Source organism: Carassius auratus, chromosome 3 (genome assembly GCF_003368295.1).
Source record: "Carassius auratus strain Wakin chromosome 3, ASM336829v1, whole genome shotgun sequence".
In the NCBI taxonomy this organism is placed as follows: domain Eukaryota; kingdom Metazoa; phylum Chordata; class Actinopteri; order Cypriniformes; family Cyprinidae; genus Carassius; species Carassius auratus.
The window spans coordinates 7,194,332-7,216,255 of NC_039245.1; the positions used below are offsets into that span (position 1 = coordinate 7,194,332).

Sequence of the window (21,924 nt, forward strand, 5' to 3'; positions counted from 1 at the left end):
ATCTTTCGAAATTATTTTTATTTTAATAATAATAATAATAATAAAAATTTATCTTTCGAATAATATTTATTTTTGATGAAAGTAGGATTTTAATATTTTTTTTTATATATAAGCAAAATTTTTAATGTTAAAATATTTCTTCGACCGGTTTAACATAACATCTGATCTACAGACCACAAGGAACTCGAAAGCTACTGGTGAGATATATAAAACCACCCGATTATCTAACCAATGAGAAAAAGTATTGTCCGCCCATTTAAAAACGCCTTCAGTTTTAAAGAATATAGTAACTTTTGAGTGAATATACTGTTTCCAATGTGCTGTGTATTTAGCATCAGCTTCTCCTTCAGCAACACAAAATAAATATTCAGACAAGATTCTACTGCCATTTTATTCATAGTTATTCCCCCCCACAAATAAACAAATAGGAACAGAGTCTGTTTACATATGCAGGAAAAGAATATAGTCCATTCTGATCACCTAATTACAGACATTCATCTACATTCAGGACAATGCAGCATACAGAAAACCACTGGACATGTGTTATATTTTTTTTTTGTTTGTGTGTGAATGTGTGTATACAAAGTGTCCAGCATCTGTTGGCACAGAGCAATACTTGTTGAGCTTCAGTTTCTCAGCTGGCCTTGCCTTAAACATTAATTACATCATAATAAAAGTAATAATAAATCTTCCATTTTGGGATGAGTTACAAAGAACCATGTTTTCCTAGACCTTGCTTTACTAATGGTGAAAATATCGCCATTACAACTAGTCACATTTTTTTGTGTCATCCATAGTGTGATATGGAGATGATTCAATCCAGTGAGGGTCAGGTAAGAGAGTCCAGAAAACAAAAAAGATTTCGCTTATTTCCTCCGCCGACTGCCTGGAGATCTGCTTCTCGACTTCCTGCTAGAACTGCTGATGGAAAACAGAGATTGAGATCAATATTAGCAAGCACATGGAGTTGAAAGCTATAGTAAAAACTTGTAGATCTGTACAGAACTGACCGTTGAGAGGGTAGAGAATGTGCAGGTCTTCGTTGTCTTTCTGGAGGGGAGTAACTGAGTGACCGAGAGTCTCTCAGCGAGTCTGCTGGCACTCTCTTGGGCCGCGGAGGACTGCAGAGGTCAAAAGAAATTGAGACAGGTGTTTTAGTGTACAGGAGCAAAATGGGATACATTTTTTTACTAAATAAACAAAATAGAAAATATTACTGTTGTAATGTCAATGTAAAATTAAAATAGTATAAGAAAAATAATAATAATTGTATTAATGGGTATCTTGATTTCTCAACGTTTAAAAATTTTAAACTGTTGAGATTTTATTTTGGCGGAAAAACCACAGAGGGCACTTCAAAAGCTTCTCTTTTGTTGGCAACAGACAGGTCATAAGCGCTCCTCATTGTGAGTTTGGAAAAATGGTCCATGATGTGCTCCCAAGCACACGTTATAAGTGAACCAGAATCAGAGAAGATGCAGAATTAGTTTGTAGCAGAAATCACTGTAAAGTTCAGTGTAACCCAAGCCGCTCTGAGATGCTGATATCACTGAATTATGAGCTGCTTGTGTGTAAAAGAACAGTGCTTCAATTTAAAACAGTGCATATGGATTTCTTTAAATCACAATCTATGTGATATGGCACATAGCATTTTCAGTTATTTCAATAATTCAGCAACCTTAAATTGAAAGCGAAAGATTGTTGGTTCATGCACGTAAACCTTTAATTAAAAAATGTAATTAAATCTATCATAAAATCTTGCAGCATTTTTTTTTTAAAATGCATTTAGCAGACGCTTTTTTCCAAAGCGACTTACAGTACATTCATGCTATCAATTTTTACTTATGTGTTCCCGGGGATTCGAACCCCCAACCTTGCGCTTGATAGCACAGTGCTCTACCAATTGAGCAAATTGAGTAGATAAGGAATAAATGAAGAAAAAAAAAAACCTTTTAGTCTTATCTTCTTGTTCACTTTCTGATGAGGAAGATGACGACGAAGAAGTTCTGTTTTTCGCCGTCTTGCCAGCATCTCTACTTGTATTTGCTTTAACAGCGCTGGAAAAACAAAGATTGAAATGAAGGGTACCATCGATTAAACTGAACTGAATAAATGCACAATTATTTGGCACGTACCCTTTTGCTTTCTCTGCCTCAGAGTCTGAGCTGTCTGATGATGAGGATGAAGATGAGGACGAGGATGACGAGGAGGAGGAAGAGGAAGAGCTCGAGCTGCTTCTCTTCTGCTGTTGGCCAGAGCTCTCCTTCTCTGGTTTCCCATTTACAGACGTCTTTCCTATCGTTGACGGTTCATGGACAGATGATGGGGGCAGGCCTCTTAATCGGTCACCAGGTGGATCCCTGCTTTGTGACGGGTTGGTCTCTGGTGATCCTAAACAGGCAGGACGTTCACGGGAGCGAGAGCGATGATGGGGTTGGTTGGAAGGGAGACGCGTCTCTGTAGGAGGGGAGGGAGACAGATGTTTGGAGTTCCTTTCTGGTTGCTTATTTTTTGTCTGTTCATCAGTTTCCCTTGATCTGTCTTTATCTGCATCTGTAGACTTTACACCCTTCATCTGTCTTTGGGGAGAGGGAGAGGTTGAAGAGGACGAACTGGAGGAAGAGGATGATGATGACGACGAAGAACGGCGTGGAGGAGTGGGATCTTTGGGTGGCACCCTCGTTCTCCGTTCTCGTTCTCTTTCTTTCTCCTGTTCACGCTGTCTCTCTCGCTCTCGATTCCTCCTCCTCTCCTGCTCTCTCTCCCTTTCTCTTTCTCGTGATCGTGAACGACTTCTGCGCCGACGTACAGGAGAGGGTGAATAACGATATCTAGGTGTAAAGAGAGAAAATCTTTGTAATAATTTATTATAAACTTCATTAATATTATGATATTAATTATAATTACAGTGTACAGTTCTCAAATTAATTCTACAACTCAGTAACCCACTAGTGACACAATTTATCCAATAGTGTAGCCCAAATAACCCAAATAACAAAACATTTTATATATGGCCAGTAAGGTTTTTTTTTTTGTAAAGAAATTTATATTTTGTCCAGCAGAAGTGGCAGTTAAGACACTTATAATGTTCCAAAAGATTTCTAATAAGTAAATTATGTTCATTGGTAATCTCTATTTATCAAAGAAAAAAAATTTATCATTTGAAAAAGCTTGAAGGGTTAGGCTAGTTTGCCCAAAAATTAAAACGAATTAATTCCTCAACCTCATGTCATTCAAAAACCAGCAGAAGTGGCAGTTAAGACACTTATAATGTTCCAAAAGATTTCTAATAAGTAAATTATGTTCATTGGTAATCTCTATTTATCAAAGAAAAAAAATTTATCATTTGAAAAAGCTTGAAGGGTTAGGCTAGTTTGCCCAAAAATTAAAACGAATTAATTCCTCAACCTCATGTCATTCAAAAACCATTTTTCAACCAGAAAAACCATAAGACCTTCAATTGTCTTCAGAACACAAATTAAGATATTTGTGATGAAATACGTTCAAAGGCCCAGAAGGGTAGTGAGGCCACGTTAAAATAGTCCATGTGACATCAGTGGTACAACTCATTTTCTGAAGCTTCGAGAATACGATCTTCTCTTCCAGTTAGTCCCCAACACCATTCATGGGAGTAGCACGCATGCATGCGGTGCTGCTGATGCAGGAGACGGCATTCTGTCGCAGAACCCGGATGCACCACGCCTTGTTTCCAAGCAGAGGAATACACACGCATGCACCGTGGTACTCTCTTGAACGTGTGTTTTGAGGTTGATGGTGATGTGCGCTGCCATGTTAGCTCGTGCTGAATCCGAGCCGCGGGATTTATAACACGTAAATTCATAAGTACTTATGTGTATTTTAATGTCCCAAACATAAAATAAGCATTATATGGTTAAAAACACTGAATATGTGTGATAATATGACAAGCGCTCAGCACATCCGTTCTGGCTCTGCTGCGCGAACTATTTCCAACTATCAAAGTCAGTGAGGACCAGCAACTGTTTGGTTAGCCATATTCTTCAATTGACAGTGAGTAAATAATGACAATTACAATTTTTGGGTGAACAATCCCTTTAAATGACAATCGGCAGCATGATTCGTACTGTCCCTTTTAGAGATCCATCCATTCATTCATTTCTCTCTCAACGGTTTACTTTCACTTTAGACATAACTTATTGTTATAATATGTAAACTTTGTTTTCGACAGTATTAGCACAATCAGACGATAATTAAGAACCAAGTAATCAGGTGCTGTTTAACCGGCCTTTTAGTGTATGAACGCTTCGGGTGTACACGTTCTGAATGAGCACATAAGAACAGCACGCACATGAAATGTTTAATCTAATGTTTAATTCTAATTCACCATTAACATTGAAGTGTATGGAGATAAAACAACGCAAGTATCGATAACAGTATCGTTTGTCCTGAAGCTTACCGGTAGTCCAGTACTGACCCAATTACCTGTCCAAAAAAAAAAAAAAAAAAAAAAAAACGGTTCTTTGTACCCATTCCTACTGGCAAAACACACAAAACCATTTCCACAGACTGTCTACTGCAAAGTTTAGCTTTCCCTAAACTGTGGTCATCTGACTAACCTGTAAGGAGGACTTCTTCTTCGGGGACTCCTAGATCTGCTGCTCCTTGTTCTCCTCTCCCTGGAATGATCTCGATCTCTGTCCGCTGGCCTTGCCCTAAATCGCTCCCTCTCTCGCTCTCTGAGGCGTTCCCGGCTGCGGTCCCGTCGGGAAGGGGATGAGTTTCGTGAAGGCGATGGTCTCCTCACTCCTCGTCTCGGACTGGGAGAGCGTGAAGATTGTGGGTCCTGGTACTGTCGTGGTGGAGTGCGTTTCGGGGAAGGCCGAGAAGCAATCGGTTTGACTTGTGGCACGTCGTTCCTTACTTTTTCCCTCGGAGACAAAGGTGACGAGTCTTTCTTTCGGTCACTTTGTCGATCTCTTCCTCTGCCAAGTGAGGGATGTGAAGACTCTCGTTCCAGCTGTGATGGGGTATATCGCTCGCCTCCTCTATCTCTGCTCTGAGATTTGGTTTCCTCTGAGGGTGTGTTCCTGTCCCCACTCGGGGCTCCTCTGTTCTGGCCTCTCTGGGGGGGCGAAGGAGGAGGGCTTGAACTCTCAGTGGGAGTGTATCTCTCTTTTCCACATTCCCAGTCTTTAGCTCTGATGGAAGGAGATGAGGAGTGGCCAGGCCTCTGCTCTTTGTCCATGACTTGCTGTCTCTTATCAACATCGTCCCTTTTCCTTTGAGACTCAGGAGGTGAGCTTTGTCTTTGTGTGGGAGGGTACATCTTTCTGCCTTCATCACTCTCTCCATCCCTTCCTCGGTTCTCCTTCTCTCGGCGTGCAATAGCCAGAGCTATGACAAAATTAGGAACTGATCTACCAGCAGAACTGCTGTCTTTTGAACTTTTCTTCTTTTTATCTTTTGAGGAGGATGATGATGAAGACGAAGAGGAGGAGGATGAAGATGAGGAGCTGTCACTGTCACTTTCGCTGCTGCTGCCACTGCTACTACTACTACTGCTGCTGCTGCTGCTGCTGCTGCTGCTCACAGCTTTCACTTTGTCTTTCTTCCCGGGCTTTTCCTTTTGCATCTGTTTCTCCTTCTGGCCTTGAGGACTCTTCTCAGGTCTCCTGTCCTCCTCCATTCTCCTGTCTTTCTTGGCCACCTCTTGCTCCATCTCACTTCCTCTGGCACCTCGCCTGTCCTCAGGCTGACAGCTAGAGGCGGCCTTCCTTTCTGTTCGGGACACTTCTGGTCTTCTGGTGTGGTTTCGCTCCTTTTCTCTGTCACTCTCTCTGGCTTTTCTCAGAGCCTCTTCTTTCATCTCCTCCTCCTTCCTTCTGTCCTTCTCTCGCTGTTCTTCTTGTTCCTTCTCCGGTTCACGATCTCGTTCTTTTTGCCTTCCGTTTGCATAAGGTGAACGCTTAGCAGGAGACATGGATTCATTAGACCGGTTTCGTACTCTCTCCTTTCCTTTATCACTCTCCCGTCCTCTGTCATCTTTTCTACTAGATAGGATTGTATCTCTATCACTATTCCTCTGTCTGTCTCTCGCTCGGTCCCCATGTCTCTCCTTTTCCCTGTCCCTGGGGGAAACGGCTCTCTCTTTCTCTCCACTGTGTCCTCTTTTTGTTATGTCTTTATGTGGTGAAGGAGATGGGGACGAGGATGAGTCATGTCTTCTTTGACCTTTTTTCTTTCTCTCATCGTCCCCTCGGTTCTTGTCTCTCTGCTGCTTAGGAGATGGAGAGCGAGACAAAGAGTTGTGTCTTTTCAAATGAGAGGGTTTCTCTTTCTCTACGCTCCGCTGTCGCCGGTCTCGCTGCTTGCGTGCTGGAGAAGGGGAAGAGTCATGTCTTCTTGTCTGAGGGGGTTTCTCTATCTCTTCACTCCGTGGTCGTCTGCCCCGCTGCTGCTTTGGTGGTGGAGATGGTGATGAGGAGTCCGGTCGTCTTCTCTGAGGTTTGTCTTGCACTTCTCTTTCACGTTCTCGGCCTTTGTCTCTTCTGCTGTGCTCAGGCGTTCTTGAGCCTCTTGGTGACCTCTAAGAGTGGGGAAAAGAGGTGGAAAACCACATTTTCAAAATGAACTAGTCAGATGCTTGTCTGAACAACTGCTTGACTAATCTGGCTCAAGGTAGACCTGTATAACTAGGCCAGGCATCAGTAGTTTACATGACAAGTTTTTGCATTCAATGCAGGGGCCTCGAGGTGCATTTTTTTTAGAAACTGAACAATATTTTTCTTGACATACTATATTAAAACTCAATGTTTGTTGTGGGAAGGTGCTCAAAAACAATGCAAACACAGAAGATGCAATTAAGTCCAAAGACACCATCTGAATGTGTTCGGCTGTGATTTACTGTGGACGATGTTTAGAATAGAATACATACAAATAATATATTTACTTGAAAAATATAATGAACATAAGAACAGAAGTAAACAAGCTCACTAATCAAATACAAAGAATAAATTAGATTAAATTACAGTGTCTTTCTATGTCTTCCAAAACAACACATTACCTCTCTGACTGCTATCTTTTTTGGACTTTCCTCACTACGGCCACAAAGCCTTCTGTCAGGGGACCTCCCTTTTCTCCCCTCATCTGGACGAGAAGCTGATTTATTCTGCCGTTTCCCTCTTTGAGGGGATGGGCTAAAAACAAAAAAAACATGTTTATATATTTACAAGAACTTTCACCATTTTTTTTTTTACATTTTTTTTTAAGTACAACATTTCAAACACTGAGCAAGCACTCATATTTGATGTATTTTAGAACAATTTTAAATAAACTGATTTTATAGGAGAAATTTAGTTTATAGGGTGGAAAAAGTTCGTGCAATTGCTATTTGAAAATGCTCAAGTCAACTCAATGTAATGAGTAAAATCTGAGGACAAAAAGTCATGTAGCATGCACATGTAATGATACCTGCGAGCTGGGCTGGAGGATGCACTCTGGCGTTTTCGGCTCTTACTGGGAGGAGGAGTTTCACTGTCACTCCCTTTTCTCTTTCTTTTGGTTGTTTCTCTGTCATCTGATGAACTGTTGAAAGAAATGATAACATTTAAATATATATTACATAGTTATCAAAGGTAACTTACAGTGATGAGGAAAAAACCCACCTTTCTGTGTCACTCTTCACTGATTCCTCCCTGAAAGAAAAAGTTATTTAAGCCATTTAAAAAAAAAAAACAATATGCAGATTTTTTTTACTTATTATTGTTCTTGAGAAATCTTAATGCTAAAACATTTTTTGGGACACATAAAAGCAAGTTTCTAAAAAAATTCGAAGGAAATTTATCCTGGTCTTGAAATATATATAAAATCTCAGTGAATTAGCAATGAATAAAATCACTGAAAATGTGTCAAATATGCTCACAATTATTAATTGAAGGACTTTGTCAAAATGACAGCTGTAGTGTGTGGAGTGTGTTAGCCTCTTGGACAACTTGTCCCAAAGCATCTCAGTTAATAGAGATAATATTACCACATGCAAATAAACTGACAATTAAATCTTTTCCTGGATGGTTTATGAAAATGCAAATAAAGTCAAGCAATTTAAGATTGTAAAACCATTTACAATTGTAAAATATTCCCTTTTACATTCATTTTATTTATTTTTAATGGTTCACATATTCCCAAGTTGCTCAACTAATAAATAAATTGAATAAAATATATTTAGCTGCATTAATTTTACCCAATTATCACATCTTAACCCAGTCAGTCTTATGAATTAACAGAATATTATAATTTAAGGGCATTAAATGAAACCTTTTCTTTTTCTTCTTCTTGTCCTTTTTCTTCTCTCGTCGAGGAGAGGGTGAGGGGCTCTCAGAGCTGTTACAAGAGAGAAAAGTGATTCATTAATGCATTACTCTTTTAAAACTCAAGTGTTTTAAATTACTTCTCCACTCTCCAGTTTACCTTTCTCTGCTTTTGTTTTTCTTTTTCTTCTTCTTCGGGTTCTTTTTTCGCTCAGGAGATGAATCTGAGTTTTCGGACTCAATAATCCTGAAATGAAATGATGAGAGAAAGACAGAACAGAAAGTACTCAGATAAGATACAACACATGAAAGTTGGGACTTCTGAAAGTCACAGTATGTTTTCACAATACATCAAGCTCTTATATCTCAAAAGATAAAGGAAAAAGTGATTCCTCATGATATGACCCCCACAATCTCCCCTCCGTCTACTCACTGGTACTTCTGCTGCTGCTGCTTCTCTCTTTCCAGCCTCTCCTGCTCCCTCTTCTCCTTCTCTCGCTCCTTCCGGTCAGGATGAAAGGATGAGCCGTCAACGTAGTCAGAGCTGATACCGAAAGCTTCTCTCAGACGGTCATTTTTTTGCTGGTTAGCAGCTGCCAGTGCATGAGTCTCAGTCACGCTGTGAGAAAGAGCAAAACATGGATTGGGGAAAAAAAATGAACAGTGCAAAGAAAGGGCCACTAAAAAGCCTTCATTTCTGTCTGAACGATCTGAAGTAATACTCACGCTGGCCTCTCTGTTGGAGGAGGGGCAGGTTCTTCTCTTTCTTGCAGCATCAAGCGGAAGGTGTTGACCTTCTCTTCGATCTCCTCTGCTGAGTACCTGTCACACAGCATGACTTGGTCAGAGGCTGCTCTTAATATATACTTTTTGTGACCGCAGAGCTGACTGTTCAGCAACCATTACGTCCTTCTTTAGTAGGGGTCGACCGATACTGTTTTTTGTCAGTCAATGCCGATATCTTGGAAAGCAGGGGGGCCGATAGCCGATGTCTTTATTGTATTTTTTTCACATTTAAAAAAAATGTAATCATTTGACAATAAATAAAAAAATAAATGTGTAAAATAAACATACTTATAATTTACAATACTATGCTATACTGAATTATTTTTAAAGAAATATTTAATAAAGATTTTATAAAAAGGAAGTAAACACTGTAATCAATAGGGCACTCAGTATTCTGGGACATTTGTGTGCATTGGGATTCATTTTTCAAATAAAGCAAAGGTAACAGTCATTTTACACACAGAGAAAATTACATGAATATGACTGTGGGCAAATGCATAAAGCGCAGCGTCATTTGAATTCACACGGACCGACCATCACGCAGAGATCACGTGATCATGCAGATCACATGCACACTTCACACCATCTCACAACTGGATTCTAAGTTTGCAAGGGTTGTGAAATTAAGTCTTCATTAGTTATTCAAAGAAATGATTAAAATTATATAAATGCTTATTTACTTAATGCTGATGGCAAACGAGAAAGTTTTATAGTGTTTGTCTTTTTTATTACTAATATATATATATAAAATCAATCATTATAATATATTTTTTATATATTTAAATTCCTTTGTTTAACTCCTTCGTTCTGTCTGATTATTAGACAGATTCTATCTGTATTAGACAGAACTGTTAACGACGACAGTGAACGAGAGAGAGTGTGTGAGCACTGTGAGCTCAGGCGCTGCCATTTTTAGCGTCGATGCCTTGGCGATATATCGCTCGACCACTAGTCTTTAGTGTCAGAAATCATTCTCTTTTATGCATATTTGATGCTCAAGAAACATTTCTTATTACTATTCTTTATATTTTTATCCCATCTTACCCCTGCTCCTCCATCATGTCCTGCAGCTCGGCACATTTCACCTCCAGCTGTCTCTTCCTCTGGTGCTCGAGGATATCAGCGTTAGGTTGTCTGTTCAGCTGGCTCTCCAGTCTCTCTCTGTCTTTCTCATCCCGCTCTCCTCCGCGCTCGTCCCTGGTCCTCTTCACACGTACGCTGGACAGGTTCCGCTGAACGTAACCATTCGTGCCACTGCCTCGTGGCGTGGTCAAACCGATACCGTTATACATCTCTGCTCTGAGAGGCCAGACACAACATGAGAAGTCATGAGTAAGCACTGAACTGAACAACTTTGCATAAACATTCCTACTTTTTGAAGTGGCCAGGGATAAAAGCAATTGCTACATAAATAATGTGAATAAATGAGTGCTAGATATATAGTTCACACAAAATGGAAACTATTCAAAGAATGGTTCAACAATGATTCACATTTTTATGTTTTTGTCTGAGCTGTTCTGTCATTATTTCTTCATTGATATTACTATATATATACACAGGACAATAAAATAATAAACAAATCATTTAAAATTAATAATATTTCAAACATGCCTGATACAAATATTTCTTATACTATTTAAATCGTCAAATAGTGAACTTTCTTTTCATTACAGTATTGTGGTTGTACGTGGTGATACTTGGTGTGTATCAAATATAGCGCTGGATTTACGCAACCCTAAAATGCCCATAATTGCACATTTGCAACATTTCCTACCCAGCCCCAAAAAAACACGAGTATGTTTTAAAGCAAGAAAGCGTAGTTTGTTATTCGCTGAACGTCTAGGGCTGTTTAAAATTACAGAGGTAATTTACAGAGGCTGTGTTGTACAATGCTGGAACGTGCTCAAGTTATGAAAATGTATCCCAGAAAGTTATTGGGGAACCCGCAATTTATTAAGCAACCTACCTAGACACCATTAAAGTCCGGGTAAGCGCTCCAAACATCCCATATTACGCCTAACATGGTGTCTATGTAGTCTATTCGCTGTATTTTCATACACAGATCGTATATCGCATCCACAAGATGAAGAACACAGTCTTAAACCAACACCAGGCCAAGGCCCTCTGTGCATCTAATGCTTCCTCCAACTACAACCCGCTGATTCTTCTTCATTTATAGGGTTTATGTAATAATGTAATACGCATTAAATACCCACAGTGTTTACTTGTATAACAGAATTTGAGTTGTTTTAGCGCACTAACGTTGTCCTGTATGCTAACAGGTTCAGTCCAGTCCACAGTACAGCATGCTAACTGCTCACTGAGCTTCTGTAACGTGTGTACTACGTACCTCTGGGATCCCGCGCAGGGAGAGAACAAAAGTAGAACCGTTTCAGGCCAAAGACCGAACAACTGTGGCACAACAAGCGGAAACCCAGCGATTCTATATCAAATAATCCTTGTAAAATAAAAACGATGTACGCAACGATGGCTAGGATGAACAGGTTACGCTCATGTGGACGTCATCGTGACGAGTCTCGCGATAATGTTCGGGGAATGAGTGGGGACTACATTTCCCACAATCCCATGCACTCGCTTTTTTGGTGCTTCAAAGAACGATTTTTTTAAAGGAGTCTCTTATGCTGCAAGGGTGCATTTATTTGATGAAAAATACAGTTAAACAGTGCATACTGTGAAAGCAATTTAAAACAACCTTTTTCAGCAACCATTAGCTATTTAGCCCCCCCCCCAGATTGCCCCCCCCCCCAGATTATTTGATGATTTTGACAGCATTTTTATTCAATAAAAGTCTTTTGTAACAATATACATGTCATTACCGACACACTTTGTGTGTGTGAGTGTGTGTGTGTGTGTGTGTGGTGAAACAGCTTACATCTGAATGAATCCACTTTGGATGTAAAATTGACAATAAATAAATAAAGAGAGAATAAGCTTCAGACATTTATTTTACATAATAAATTCTAGTAAAATACTACAAGAGTAATTATATGACGTTTTTGTTTGGATTTCTTTATTTAATCAGTTCAAATAATGATTAAAGTATTTCTCTTGTGGCTTTTAGTTAACTGTGTATTAGCTTGGAGAGTATCTACTAGTGGACTTCTAAACATTATCCATTTATGTAGTATGTACTATGTTGTATAGTTTGTAGAAAGCAATATGTCACGAGTGAGAGATCCGAATACACAGTATTCAAAAAACAGGCAAACAATCCCAAGTTTACACATTCGAAACAGGACACTTTCCTATCCCAAAGATGGAAGAAATTTGTCACTAAGTTAAAAATAAAGTAGCCTACTTTTTCACTAATTTCACAATCGAAATCACAAAATTTTAAATCACCGTAAATACTACAAAATAATACAAATCTAATCAGCAAAATACAATAACCAATATCCAACCAGTGATAACTGGATATATAAAATATGACAAAAGACATATCATAGCTGCTGTGCTCTGGACACAAGTGCAGTCTTTGTCTCTTCTGGGAATCTCAGGTGTGTTTGTTGAAATGTGACCTTCACAATTCATCCAGTCAATAGCAATGGACTTAGGGGAAGCAGATTCCTGGTCCAGACCACCTCTTCTTAAAATCCAGTAGTTTGATTCTTTAAAGAAGTAAGTGTCTCCTACATACAAACAAAACGGTTTGAGGTCCGTTTGAGAGAAAATGAAAATCATTCAATAACAATAAATAAAACCTTTATGATTAAAGAAGTCTTACCATCTACAAATCCAATGATATCATCAGGGTGAGAGGGCATTCCCCAAATGGACGCTGGTTTGGGGTACCCCTCTTCCAGCTTCCTCTCTGCTCCCAACTCATCAAACCTCCAGTACTCTCCACCACTGAACAGGTACGTTTTCCCATTGTGTGGCCACACAAATACTGCCTCCACCCTCTCTGGAAGCCCTCCTGCAGAAGAGCGTAAACCCCATTCTGAAAGTGGTCGTGGGTACCCAGGGAGGGACACTGTGTCTCTAAATACCCAGTATTGATTACCTGAGAAAGGTATGAAAAAGTGTAAACATGAAGAATGAAGAATGAACATGCATTTATGTGTGTGTGTGTGTGTATAAATACCAATAAAGAAGAGAATATGTCCATCTCTTCTCTCATATACTGCATCAACTTTGGCTGTTTCTGGAGGCAAACCCATCCAGAAGCTGTGGATCAGAGCTGGAGTCAAGGATATTAATGAGCCTGAATGATGTACTCTCCAAAAGTGTGGACCTGATAAAAAGCGAGGATGGGGAAAAGGGAGAGGATGATAAACAATATTTTCTTTCACTTTTATCATTTTATAATAACTTTTTATCAGTATTTGTCTGGATATGTTGTGTTAGGATACCATGAGAATCTTGTATCCTCTGATACTTTTACAGCCCACAAATGATATAATTTAATATATCAACATTCACATTTTTCAGGTCAGTAATAAAAAAAAAAACAATAAAAAAACCAGTACTTTTATTCAGCAAAGATGTGATTGATCAAAAGTGACAGTAAAGGCATTTATAACATTACCATAGATTACTATTTCAAACAAATTGTGTTCTTTTAAAGTTCCTATTCATCAAATAATCCTGGAAAAAGATCTTACAGTTCCCACAAAATATTAAGAAGCACAACTGTTTCCAACACTGATAATAAAGAGAAATGTTTCTTGAGCAGCAAATCAGCATATTTCTATCATATGATTTCTGAAGGATGATGTGACTCTGAAGACTGGAGAAATGATGCAGAAAATTCAGCTTTGCCATCAGTGGAATACATATTTTAAATAAACTAAAATATGAAACAATTATATTACTTTTTTTTTTTTTTACTAGATTACAATTTTGACTGTATTCACCATATCAGTTAAATGATGAGCTTAAGAGACGTCATTCAAAAACATTCAAAAACCTTACTGACGCCAAACTTTTGAACACCAGTGTATAAATCATACATCATACCTCTAAAGAATAAAACCTCTCCTCTGATATTAGCGACTGCATCATAACCTCCCTGACAGCGATCAGCAGAGGCTGGTGGGCTAAAGAAAGAGAAAAGCAGTTAAAAAATATAACAATCATTGTCAAACCTGTTGTGATCACAGTGTTACTCACTGATAGGGATGATTTGGAGGACCTGGGGTCGAGGAGTGGGACAGATGAGTTGTGGGTGTAACAACAGATGGAGAAGGTTTAAAATCTTGTCTTTCTCCTGTATGGTAAACAGTCATGAGAAACAGTCCATCTATCTAGCTTATTTATTTATTTATCTATCCATTCATTCATTTATTTGCATATTAGGATGTACCATAAAGTGCCTGTATTCTCAGTCTGTCATCAAGGGATAAGGAGTAACTGTGCATGTCTCCCACAGGACCATGATAATAAGGATACATGATGGAGTCATTGGAGGATGAGTGAAAAAGGCCTAAAGCATGACCAAACTCATGAACTGCGACTGTGAATAAATCTGTGGCACTGCTCCAATCTGTGGAATTGTAGATACATAAAATATTTTTAGCACTTTTGACCAATCTCCTGTTCTTTTATTCTATCTATTAATATCTGTAGATAATGATGTCGGATCCACAAAGATCCACAAAAGTATACAGCATTTAATTTACCTCCATAGCTCCAGCTCTCTCCATCATCAAAGTGTGTGTCACCAGCAAGATCTCCCTTTCCTGGGAAGAATGCGTGTGCCAGATTGCCCCCCTTGCCATCAAAAGGATATCCATCCTCATGGTAGCTGCTGGCAAAGGTGATTTTGATGTCTATCTGTGGTGATGGGCCATTTGGAGAAAGGTGGAAACGCAGAGGCGTGACATCACTCCATACTCGGAAGGCAGAGGTCAAAATGAGCCTCACCAGCCCTGGATGCAAAGTGGGAGACATGGAAGGAGAGGGAAAGTCTTGCATGCTGAGGAAAAGAACGGAAAGATGTGGGATTATTGGACATGAATATTCTGGTTAAATTCACATAAATAAAGACTTCACTGTTATATATATTTTTTTAAAAAAATTACGTAATCTTTTGTTATTTGTTACTTTAACTATCAAAATCTACTTTTGGTCAACCAGCATAAAATCAAAGATGATACAATAAAAAAGCTCCATGATGACTCAGAGTTTATTGTCCTGTAAGTGTTCTGTCCATAAAACACCAATACTTGTGTATACTGATGGTGGACAGGTAACACACAAGTTACACTAAAATAATACAATATGAAATATATAACATAAAATTTGACACAAAACAGCATAATGTACATTTCTGATCACAAAAATGAGGAGCATTTTTTTTAATCAATTACAGTTTTCAATAAATATAAAATAACAGTTAACAATTATATCACATTTTTAATTGTAGTATTTTAACTTTTTTTATAGTTACAAACGGTTTTATTTATTTATTTATTTTTACAATTTATGGAATATATTCCTGGAGACTTAAAGATCCTACCCCCAGGTGATGTCAGTCTTGTCCCAGCTCAGTCTTGACAGAGTGTTTCTTCTCTTCAGCTTCCCTTTACCTCTTCTCTTTCCTTTCAACAGATCCTCAGAGCTGATGGTGTCCGGCAGAGAGCAGCGAGGTCTGGCCATCAGATCTAAACTGGCATGATCTAAAGTTTGACAAAAGGACAAGAGGAATTACCAGAGCTAGTGTCTGAAAGATCATGGTACATAAGCGCTCTTAAGGGCATTCATCCATCTAGTTTAACCTGAAGTATTACATTACAAACAAGTGAGAAAAAAACAGTCACCTAGTTTGCCAGACTCTTCAATACCCGCAAAACACTGCATTTTACGGACAGCTTCTTCAATACCCTCCCTGGTCTGAAGTCGACCAGTTAGAGAGTCTGGAGATGATAAATACCCATATCGAATCAACCAGTCCTATGTAGACACACAAACAAAAAATTCTCCAGTTATTAACGTAACCTCGGTTCCCTGACATAAGGGAAGAAGTGTTTCATATACACACTTATGGGGAAACTCCTAATTTACTCTGAAACTGAAGCCTGATTTATTCACGTTTGTGCACTACATGAACAAATGGTGCTTCAGCTTGATAAAAGGGGAGGAGCTGACTACTACATACGTTGGACTGGAGAGAGTAAACTTGTTCTATGGTTTTTAGAACCAAGCTGGACACATCCTGGCCTGAAGCCAGATGGCCAGCACTTCTAGTTTTTCAACATTTAGGTTGCTGCAAGAGGGTGGGGAACTGACTGTCATGGTTGTGATATGAGGAAAAATGCTCTTTTGAGTATGTGGGTCTGCTATCACATCTGTAATTTTGATGGGTGTACAAGCTTCCATCGGACACAAGGTGGGGGAACGGAGAGCAGATGCAAGGTTTATTTGAGGGAAGTCCGTCCTCAGCAAGACTTAAGCCCCTCCATTTTCCTTTCTGAATACTGATCAGGACGTCATCTGAGGCTCAGGATCCAGCGTTACATAGGCGGGTTTCCTTGCTATTGGGAAATACCGTTTCACCACCTGACAGCACTGTATTGTGGGGGATGCTGGTGAGAGTAGGACTGATGGCGAACCACTCGTCTAAAAGACCAGAGGCGGGCTCTTCCAGATCCAACCAATCAAGGCATCTTTGCATCCTCCACAGCTTTGGTGAGGACATGGATTGGCTCGCTGTCTGCACTGGGACGTGCAGATTGAAATGAAGTGAAAGGGCCTGGGACAACATCGGGACATGTCCACTCACTCCTCTGTATCAGAAGCCATTAAAGACATGGAATCATCAGCGGCAACATCCTCCTTAGATCCACCGAAGGAAACCAAGCATTCAACAAGGGATCCTCACATGTGAAGAACACAGGTGTATCGTTGTGCTGGCGAAAGATCACTTGAGTCTCTGCTGCTCTGCTGTTTCTTTATCAGAGGCTTCTGGGAGGGAGAAACGAGAGAGCAAACTGGGGAGGACCACCCCCCAGTAAAGCATGATGAGATTCATACTCTCACAATAAGAGTATTTAGTGCCAGTGAGCGCAGCTTCAGCATGGGCACTGCCAAGGTAAGCGATGCACTCACCGTACCCGTCTGCCCGAGCTGCACTTGGAGTGTGACATTTGCAACAACATTGCAGAAATTTGCTCTCTGTCATACTACTGGATGGCCGCAGGGAAAGGCACTTGGCAATCATCCACTGACAGGTGCTCTTCTACGGCAAGCAGCAGAGTCCAGTGAGGAGATGTCTTCATCACTGAAGTAGAAAAATTCTGACGAATGGTGCATTGAGCCATCTTATAGAATAGTCGGCTCCTCCCCTTTTGGTGGGATGAAGCACGATTGTTTTGTGCAGGTACACGAACGAGAACAGATCAGACTTCAGTATCAGAGTAAACAGGAGTTTCCCCTAAAAAAACGTGTAAACGCAACAGGAGGTACTGTTCGAAAGGGAACTCACATACATTGTTTGATGCATAAAAAAAAAAAAATCTTGTTCTAAAAGAACTGGAACACACACACATGAAATTTAATGAAATTTCAAAGACTGTATAGAGAGCTGTATAATCTATTATATATAATATATATTGCCCCTTAAAAACATTTCTGATATTTATCTGCATGATCAACATTGCATACGATACACATGCAAATAATCTATACTTTAAAATGCTTATTTTCATGGAGAGAATATTCTTACCACTCCTCGCGCGTACTGATCTGGCATCAGCGCAGGTCGCGCGCTCACAACATTGAGAAGCGCGGCGCCGATTATTGTAAGAATTGCGATCATGGTCATTCAATGTGATATTCACCGGTTGTTCACTCTCTCAGAACTACCATATTAAGCGTAAACACGCAAAACTATTAACAGCGAATCACAAACATATCCTTGAGCACAATTAAAAAAGCTGAAATTTGTTAAAATTAGGCATCTAGAACAACAACAAAAAAGATTCTAAAGTCACCGCGAATAGTGCATGTATTCTTCATCCACGCAGTCACGCTTTGACCACCGCTTCAGATTACTTCCCAAGAGGATGGGTGTTGTTTTGATCAATACTGTCATGCACCTCTCTCTCTCTTTCTTTCTCTCTCTTCCGCTCAGTGGGAGCATCCGTCCAAATGTGTGACCTAATGAATGCACGTGCGACCCCTGATCATGGGTTGCTGTGTATGAATTACCATATGGCACATATATTGCCATTAAGTAAAACCAAAACGATATATTGCAGTTCAATTGTTCTGGTAAGTATGACTTTTAAAGATTTTAATAATTTTATTCAAAAATGACAGTCAAGACATAATGTTACAAAAGATGAAAATATAATAATATAATGGAAATTAATGTTTTTACACAAAAAATAAACAACTCAACTGTTTTCAAAATTAATAACAATTATACATGCTTCTTGAGCAGCTAATCGCAATATTGGAATGATCATGTATCTCTGAAGATCTGAGCATTGACTGCTGAAAAATTCAGTTTTGTCACTGTGCCATCACTGAAATGAATTACATTTTGAAACACACACACACAAAGTGGTATGAAAACATTTTTTCCCCATTTTCTATAATTATGTTGGAGGCATAAGACCCCCTGATAAGAGGAAAGGGTACTGTGCATTGTGTTCTGATAAAAATAGACAGGATGTTATGAGCTTCAGTGTGGGTGAATGAATGCAGGGAAACATAAATTGCATTAAATAAATAAACCATGCATGTTATGGATCCTCAAGATGTTTGTTCTCTTAATCATCATCAGGGCTTCCCTTTACTCAATCTTATCTTGCTGAGCTGACAAAACATGAAATCACTAGCATGTTTTCTGATTATGTTTTTTTTTTATTACTGTGCAAGCAGCACAACATCTCCCCAGCACAAACATCAGTAAGGTAACAAAGAAATTCCTATTCCTAGTTTATTTATATAGCTTATGAAACCAAATATACAACACTACTCTGAATATTATATTAGTCTTCTACTGCCATGTGATGGATGTTACAATGCTTTGTGTGAAGTGTTTGGGTTTCGTTCTCATTGAGCTCCTGCCCCTGGCTGAAGGAGTGCTCTGCCTTTAGTGTGTTATTGGTGAAGTAGAAGCTGTCTGACCGTTTCTCAAAAGGGTGGCTGATCATGTCCTCAACTTTTTACACTTACACAAGCACTATTATGTTCACATGAATAGTTTTGTGGTGACACTTTCTATGAAGCCCATATTAATAATATAAGGGTATTCTTAGAACATTATAATGAATGCATAATTCATTATAAAAATAAAAATAAAACTTATAATAAGTATCTGGTGAATATTTGTAAGAACAGTTTAATATATTTTCATATATACTTATTTGTGGTTATACTGTAGCTTGTAAGAGTATGATGAATTATAACACAGTGAACATGTTGCATCCACTTTTGCAATTGATTATATTTATCATAGTTATAATGCATTATGTTGTATGTTTCTGCTGTATGGGATACAGAAACCGATCTCAAAGTCACATGTCTTCAGCTGCAGGTCCCTGAAGTAATGCCTCTCCATCAGCCAGAACTTGTTGACTACCTTACCACCCACCGTAAACTCAAGCCCGTTCAGAAGAGAGATTGCACATTATGCAAAGATGTTAATTAAGATTATAGTTACTGATTTGGATCAAAATTACTGATCTATTCTAAAGGCTCCAAAGCAATATTATTAAAAATGTATCTCCCTGAGAATCTCCCTGAGATTTAAAAAAGCAGGGCTGAAATTACACTGAATGAAATGGACTGCATCCAGCCCTATGACATCCTTTATTTCTGTGAGAGAAAGAACAGGAATTTATACCATATTCAGGACAGTGTTGTTCTTGTTAACTAAAATCATATATATATATATATATATATATATATATATATATATATATATATATATATATATATATATATATATATATATATATATTTTTTTTTATTAAAATGAATTGAAAATTTAAATTAAAATGAGAATTATTGAAATACTTAACCTGAAATAAAATGTTTTAGGTGACGTACTAAAATTACTAAAACTAAAACTGATATAAAAATAAATGAAAGCTGAATTGAAATATTAAAAGAAAGTGATACAAATAAAAATGCACATAAAATCACTAAAACTGAAAATCTAAAAATAAATGCTAATTCAGAATATTGATACATGCTATAAGAGAGAGTAAGGCTGAATTTTTGAAATGCTACTGCACATGATGTCCACTAGAGGTCAAATAACATGGTTGCTCCTCAATATCATAAACACAGATCTCATTCACAATCTGAGACTTCTTAACCAAGTTATGTAGGGTGACCATATGTCCTCTTTTTCCCAGACATGTCCTCTTTTTCCCAGACATGTCCTCTTTTTCCCAGACATGTCCTCTTTTTGGACCTTGAAAAATGCAGCCGATGATGAAACTGTTTTAGATGTTAGATTTTGGGAAGGACGCCCACCAGTAGAAAGCTTTTTAGTTGTGTTTATGATGAATGTGCTTAACAGTGACTGTAAAATATGTATATTAGGTATGTAAATTACATATTTAGAATTTTGAGAATGCGCTACTTTAGGCATTTTTAATTCGCTTTGGGCATTAACCACCAACCAACCGCACCCCAGCCTCGCACCTACTGTCCTCTTTTTGGAACACTAACATATGGTCACTTTACACACTTTATGTGTGTTCTTCAAAATCACCCAGTGAAACAGAAAGTGAAACAGAAAGTAAGTGAATAAAATGTTAAAAGGCACTAACACACCTGTCGGACAGTGTCGTTTTATGTCCAGAATGACCGATCATCCTTCTAGGTCTCTTATTTTGAATCGTGAGAAGCTAATATTGTAGATGTTGTCTTCTGATGAGCAACAGGTAGTCTGTACACATAACCAATAAGAGTAAAGAAATTAAAGTATTGCAGTAAAAGAACAGAGACGCATGGTGTGTGGTGTCCTCACCGTCTGTGTATCCTGATAGCCTCAGTCACAGAATCACCTGACTTCCAGTCCAGGAGCGCCTCCTCTTCAGCTGCAAGTTCTCCTCCTGAAATAAACCCATTCCAGACCTCCATGTCTCTCAGATCCACTCTGTCCTGGATTTCTGCCATTTCCTCCTCATCCTCATCAGCTTCATCTTTCTCCTCAGATTCGCTGTCCTCGTCTTTCCCAGAGGACATTTCCTGCTCCTTTTCTTCCTCACTCTGTTGTTCTTGTGGACCTTCACTGTCCATCTAAAATCTTTGCCTATAGAGTAGTGTTTTTCCTGAAAGGTTTCTCTCAGGTTAACTAACACAGGCCCATCTTTTGGTTGGCACTCTCTGTGATTACCCACAGCTCTTCTCTTTTCAACTGATTCAAACAGATTGAGGCTTTCTCAAACAGCTAATCCAAGACAATCCTCAATTAGACACAGACACAGCAACTATGGCATGAATGAAAGGACAAAAGGACATTTTTGATAAACAGATAGTATAGAACAGTGATATAGTAGAATTAGGTTATGGAGAATAGTTAGTGAAAAAGGAGAAAGAGATTCGCAGGACTGAAATTAATAAATAGATACGACAGAAAGTGTGGTGACAAAAGTGAGAATGAAGTCACAGTTTATCTCAACTGATGGGTTTTGACCTAAAATCCCTCACAGCAGGCAAAAAAAATACAATAGATAAATAAATAATAATAATAAAAAGAAAAAAAATTATGAAATGCAAGTTACCATATACACTGAAATTCAAATGTTCAGTAATACATTTTTAAAAATACTTTTTTTTCTGACAAATTTTCAATTTCAAGTAAACAATGTTCTTTTGAGGTTTCAATTCATCAAAGAATCCAGAAAATATAAAGCAGCAGAGTTGT

The 21,924-nt window shown here is 38.6% G+C and overlaps 2 protein-coding genes and 1 pseudogene across 3 annotated transcripts; all 3 read right to left on the minus strand.

Annotated features, from left to right (window-relative positions):
* Positions 1 to 372: 372 nt before the first annotated feature.
* srrm2 (serine/arginine repetitive matrix 2) lies at positions 373 to 11,618 on the minus strand. Of its 2 annotated transcripts, none has more exons than XM_026206020.1 (14): positions 11,422 to 11,618; positions 10,116 to 10,370; positions 9,012 to 9,107; positions 8,719 to 8,904; positions 8,446 to 8,532; positions 8,293 to 8,358; positions 7,644 to 7,673; positions 7,450 to 7,563; positions 7,043 to 7,175; positions 4,596 to 6,565; positions 2,136 to 2,831; positions 1,950 to 2,057; positions 1,011 to 1,121; positions 373 to 918 (listed from the first exon to the last, which is right to left on the minus strand). In XM_026206020.1, exons 2-14 carry the CDS (start codon positions 10,361 to 10,363, stop codon positions 867 to 869), a joined length of 3,897 nt encoding a protein of 1,298 aa, XP_026061805.1. In that variant the 5' UTR covers positions 10,364 to 10,370; positions 11,422 to 11,618; the 3' UTR covers positions 373 to 866. The 2 variants fall into 2 exon arrangements, with proteins under 2 accessions (XP_026061805.1, XP_026061797.1); XM_026206012.1 differs by having other exon boundaries at positions 373 to 921.
* Positions 11,619 to 11,951: 333 nt separating this feature from the next.
* On the minus strand, positions 11,952 to 18,153 carry LOC113045611 (matrix metalloproteinase-25-like). Its single transcript, XM_026206087.1, has 10 exons — positions 17,758 to 18,153; positions 15,854 to 15,986; positions 15,553 to 15,712; positions 14,714 to 15,009; positions 14,398 to 14,577; positions 14,205 to 14,301; positions 14,052 to 14,131; positions 13,177 to 13,326; positions 12,817 to 13,095; positions 11,952 to 12,721 (listed from the first exon to the last, which is right to left on the minus strand). Exons 1-10 carry the CDS (start codon positions 17,854 to 17,856, stop codon positions 12,465 to 12,467), a joined length of 1,731 nt encoding a protein of 576 aa, XP_026061872.1. The 5' UTR covers positions 17,857 to 18,153; the 3' UTR covers positions 11,952 to 12,464.
* An 877-nt stretch (positions 18,154 to 19,030) lies between these two features.
* Positions 19,031 to 21,296, minus strand: LOC113053922 (protein unc-119 homolog B-B-like; annotated as a pseudogene).
* Between the last annotated feature and the right edge of the window lie 628 nt (positions 21,297 to 21,924).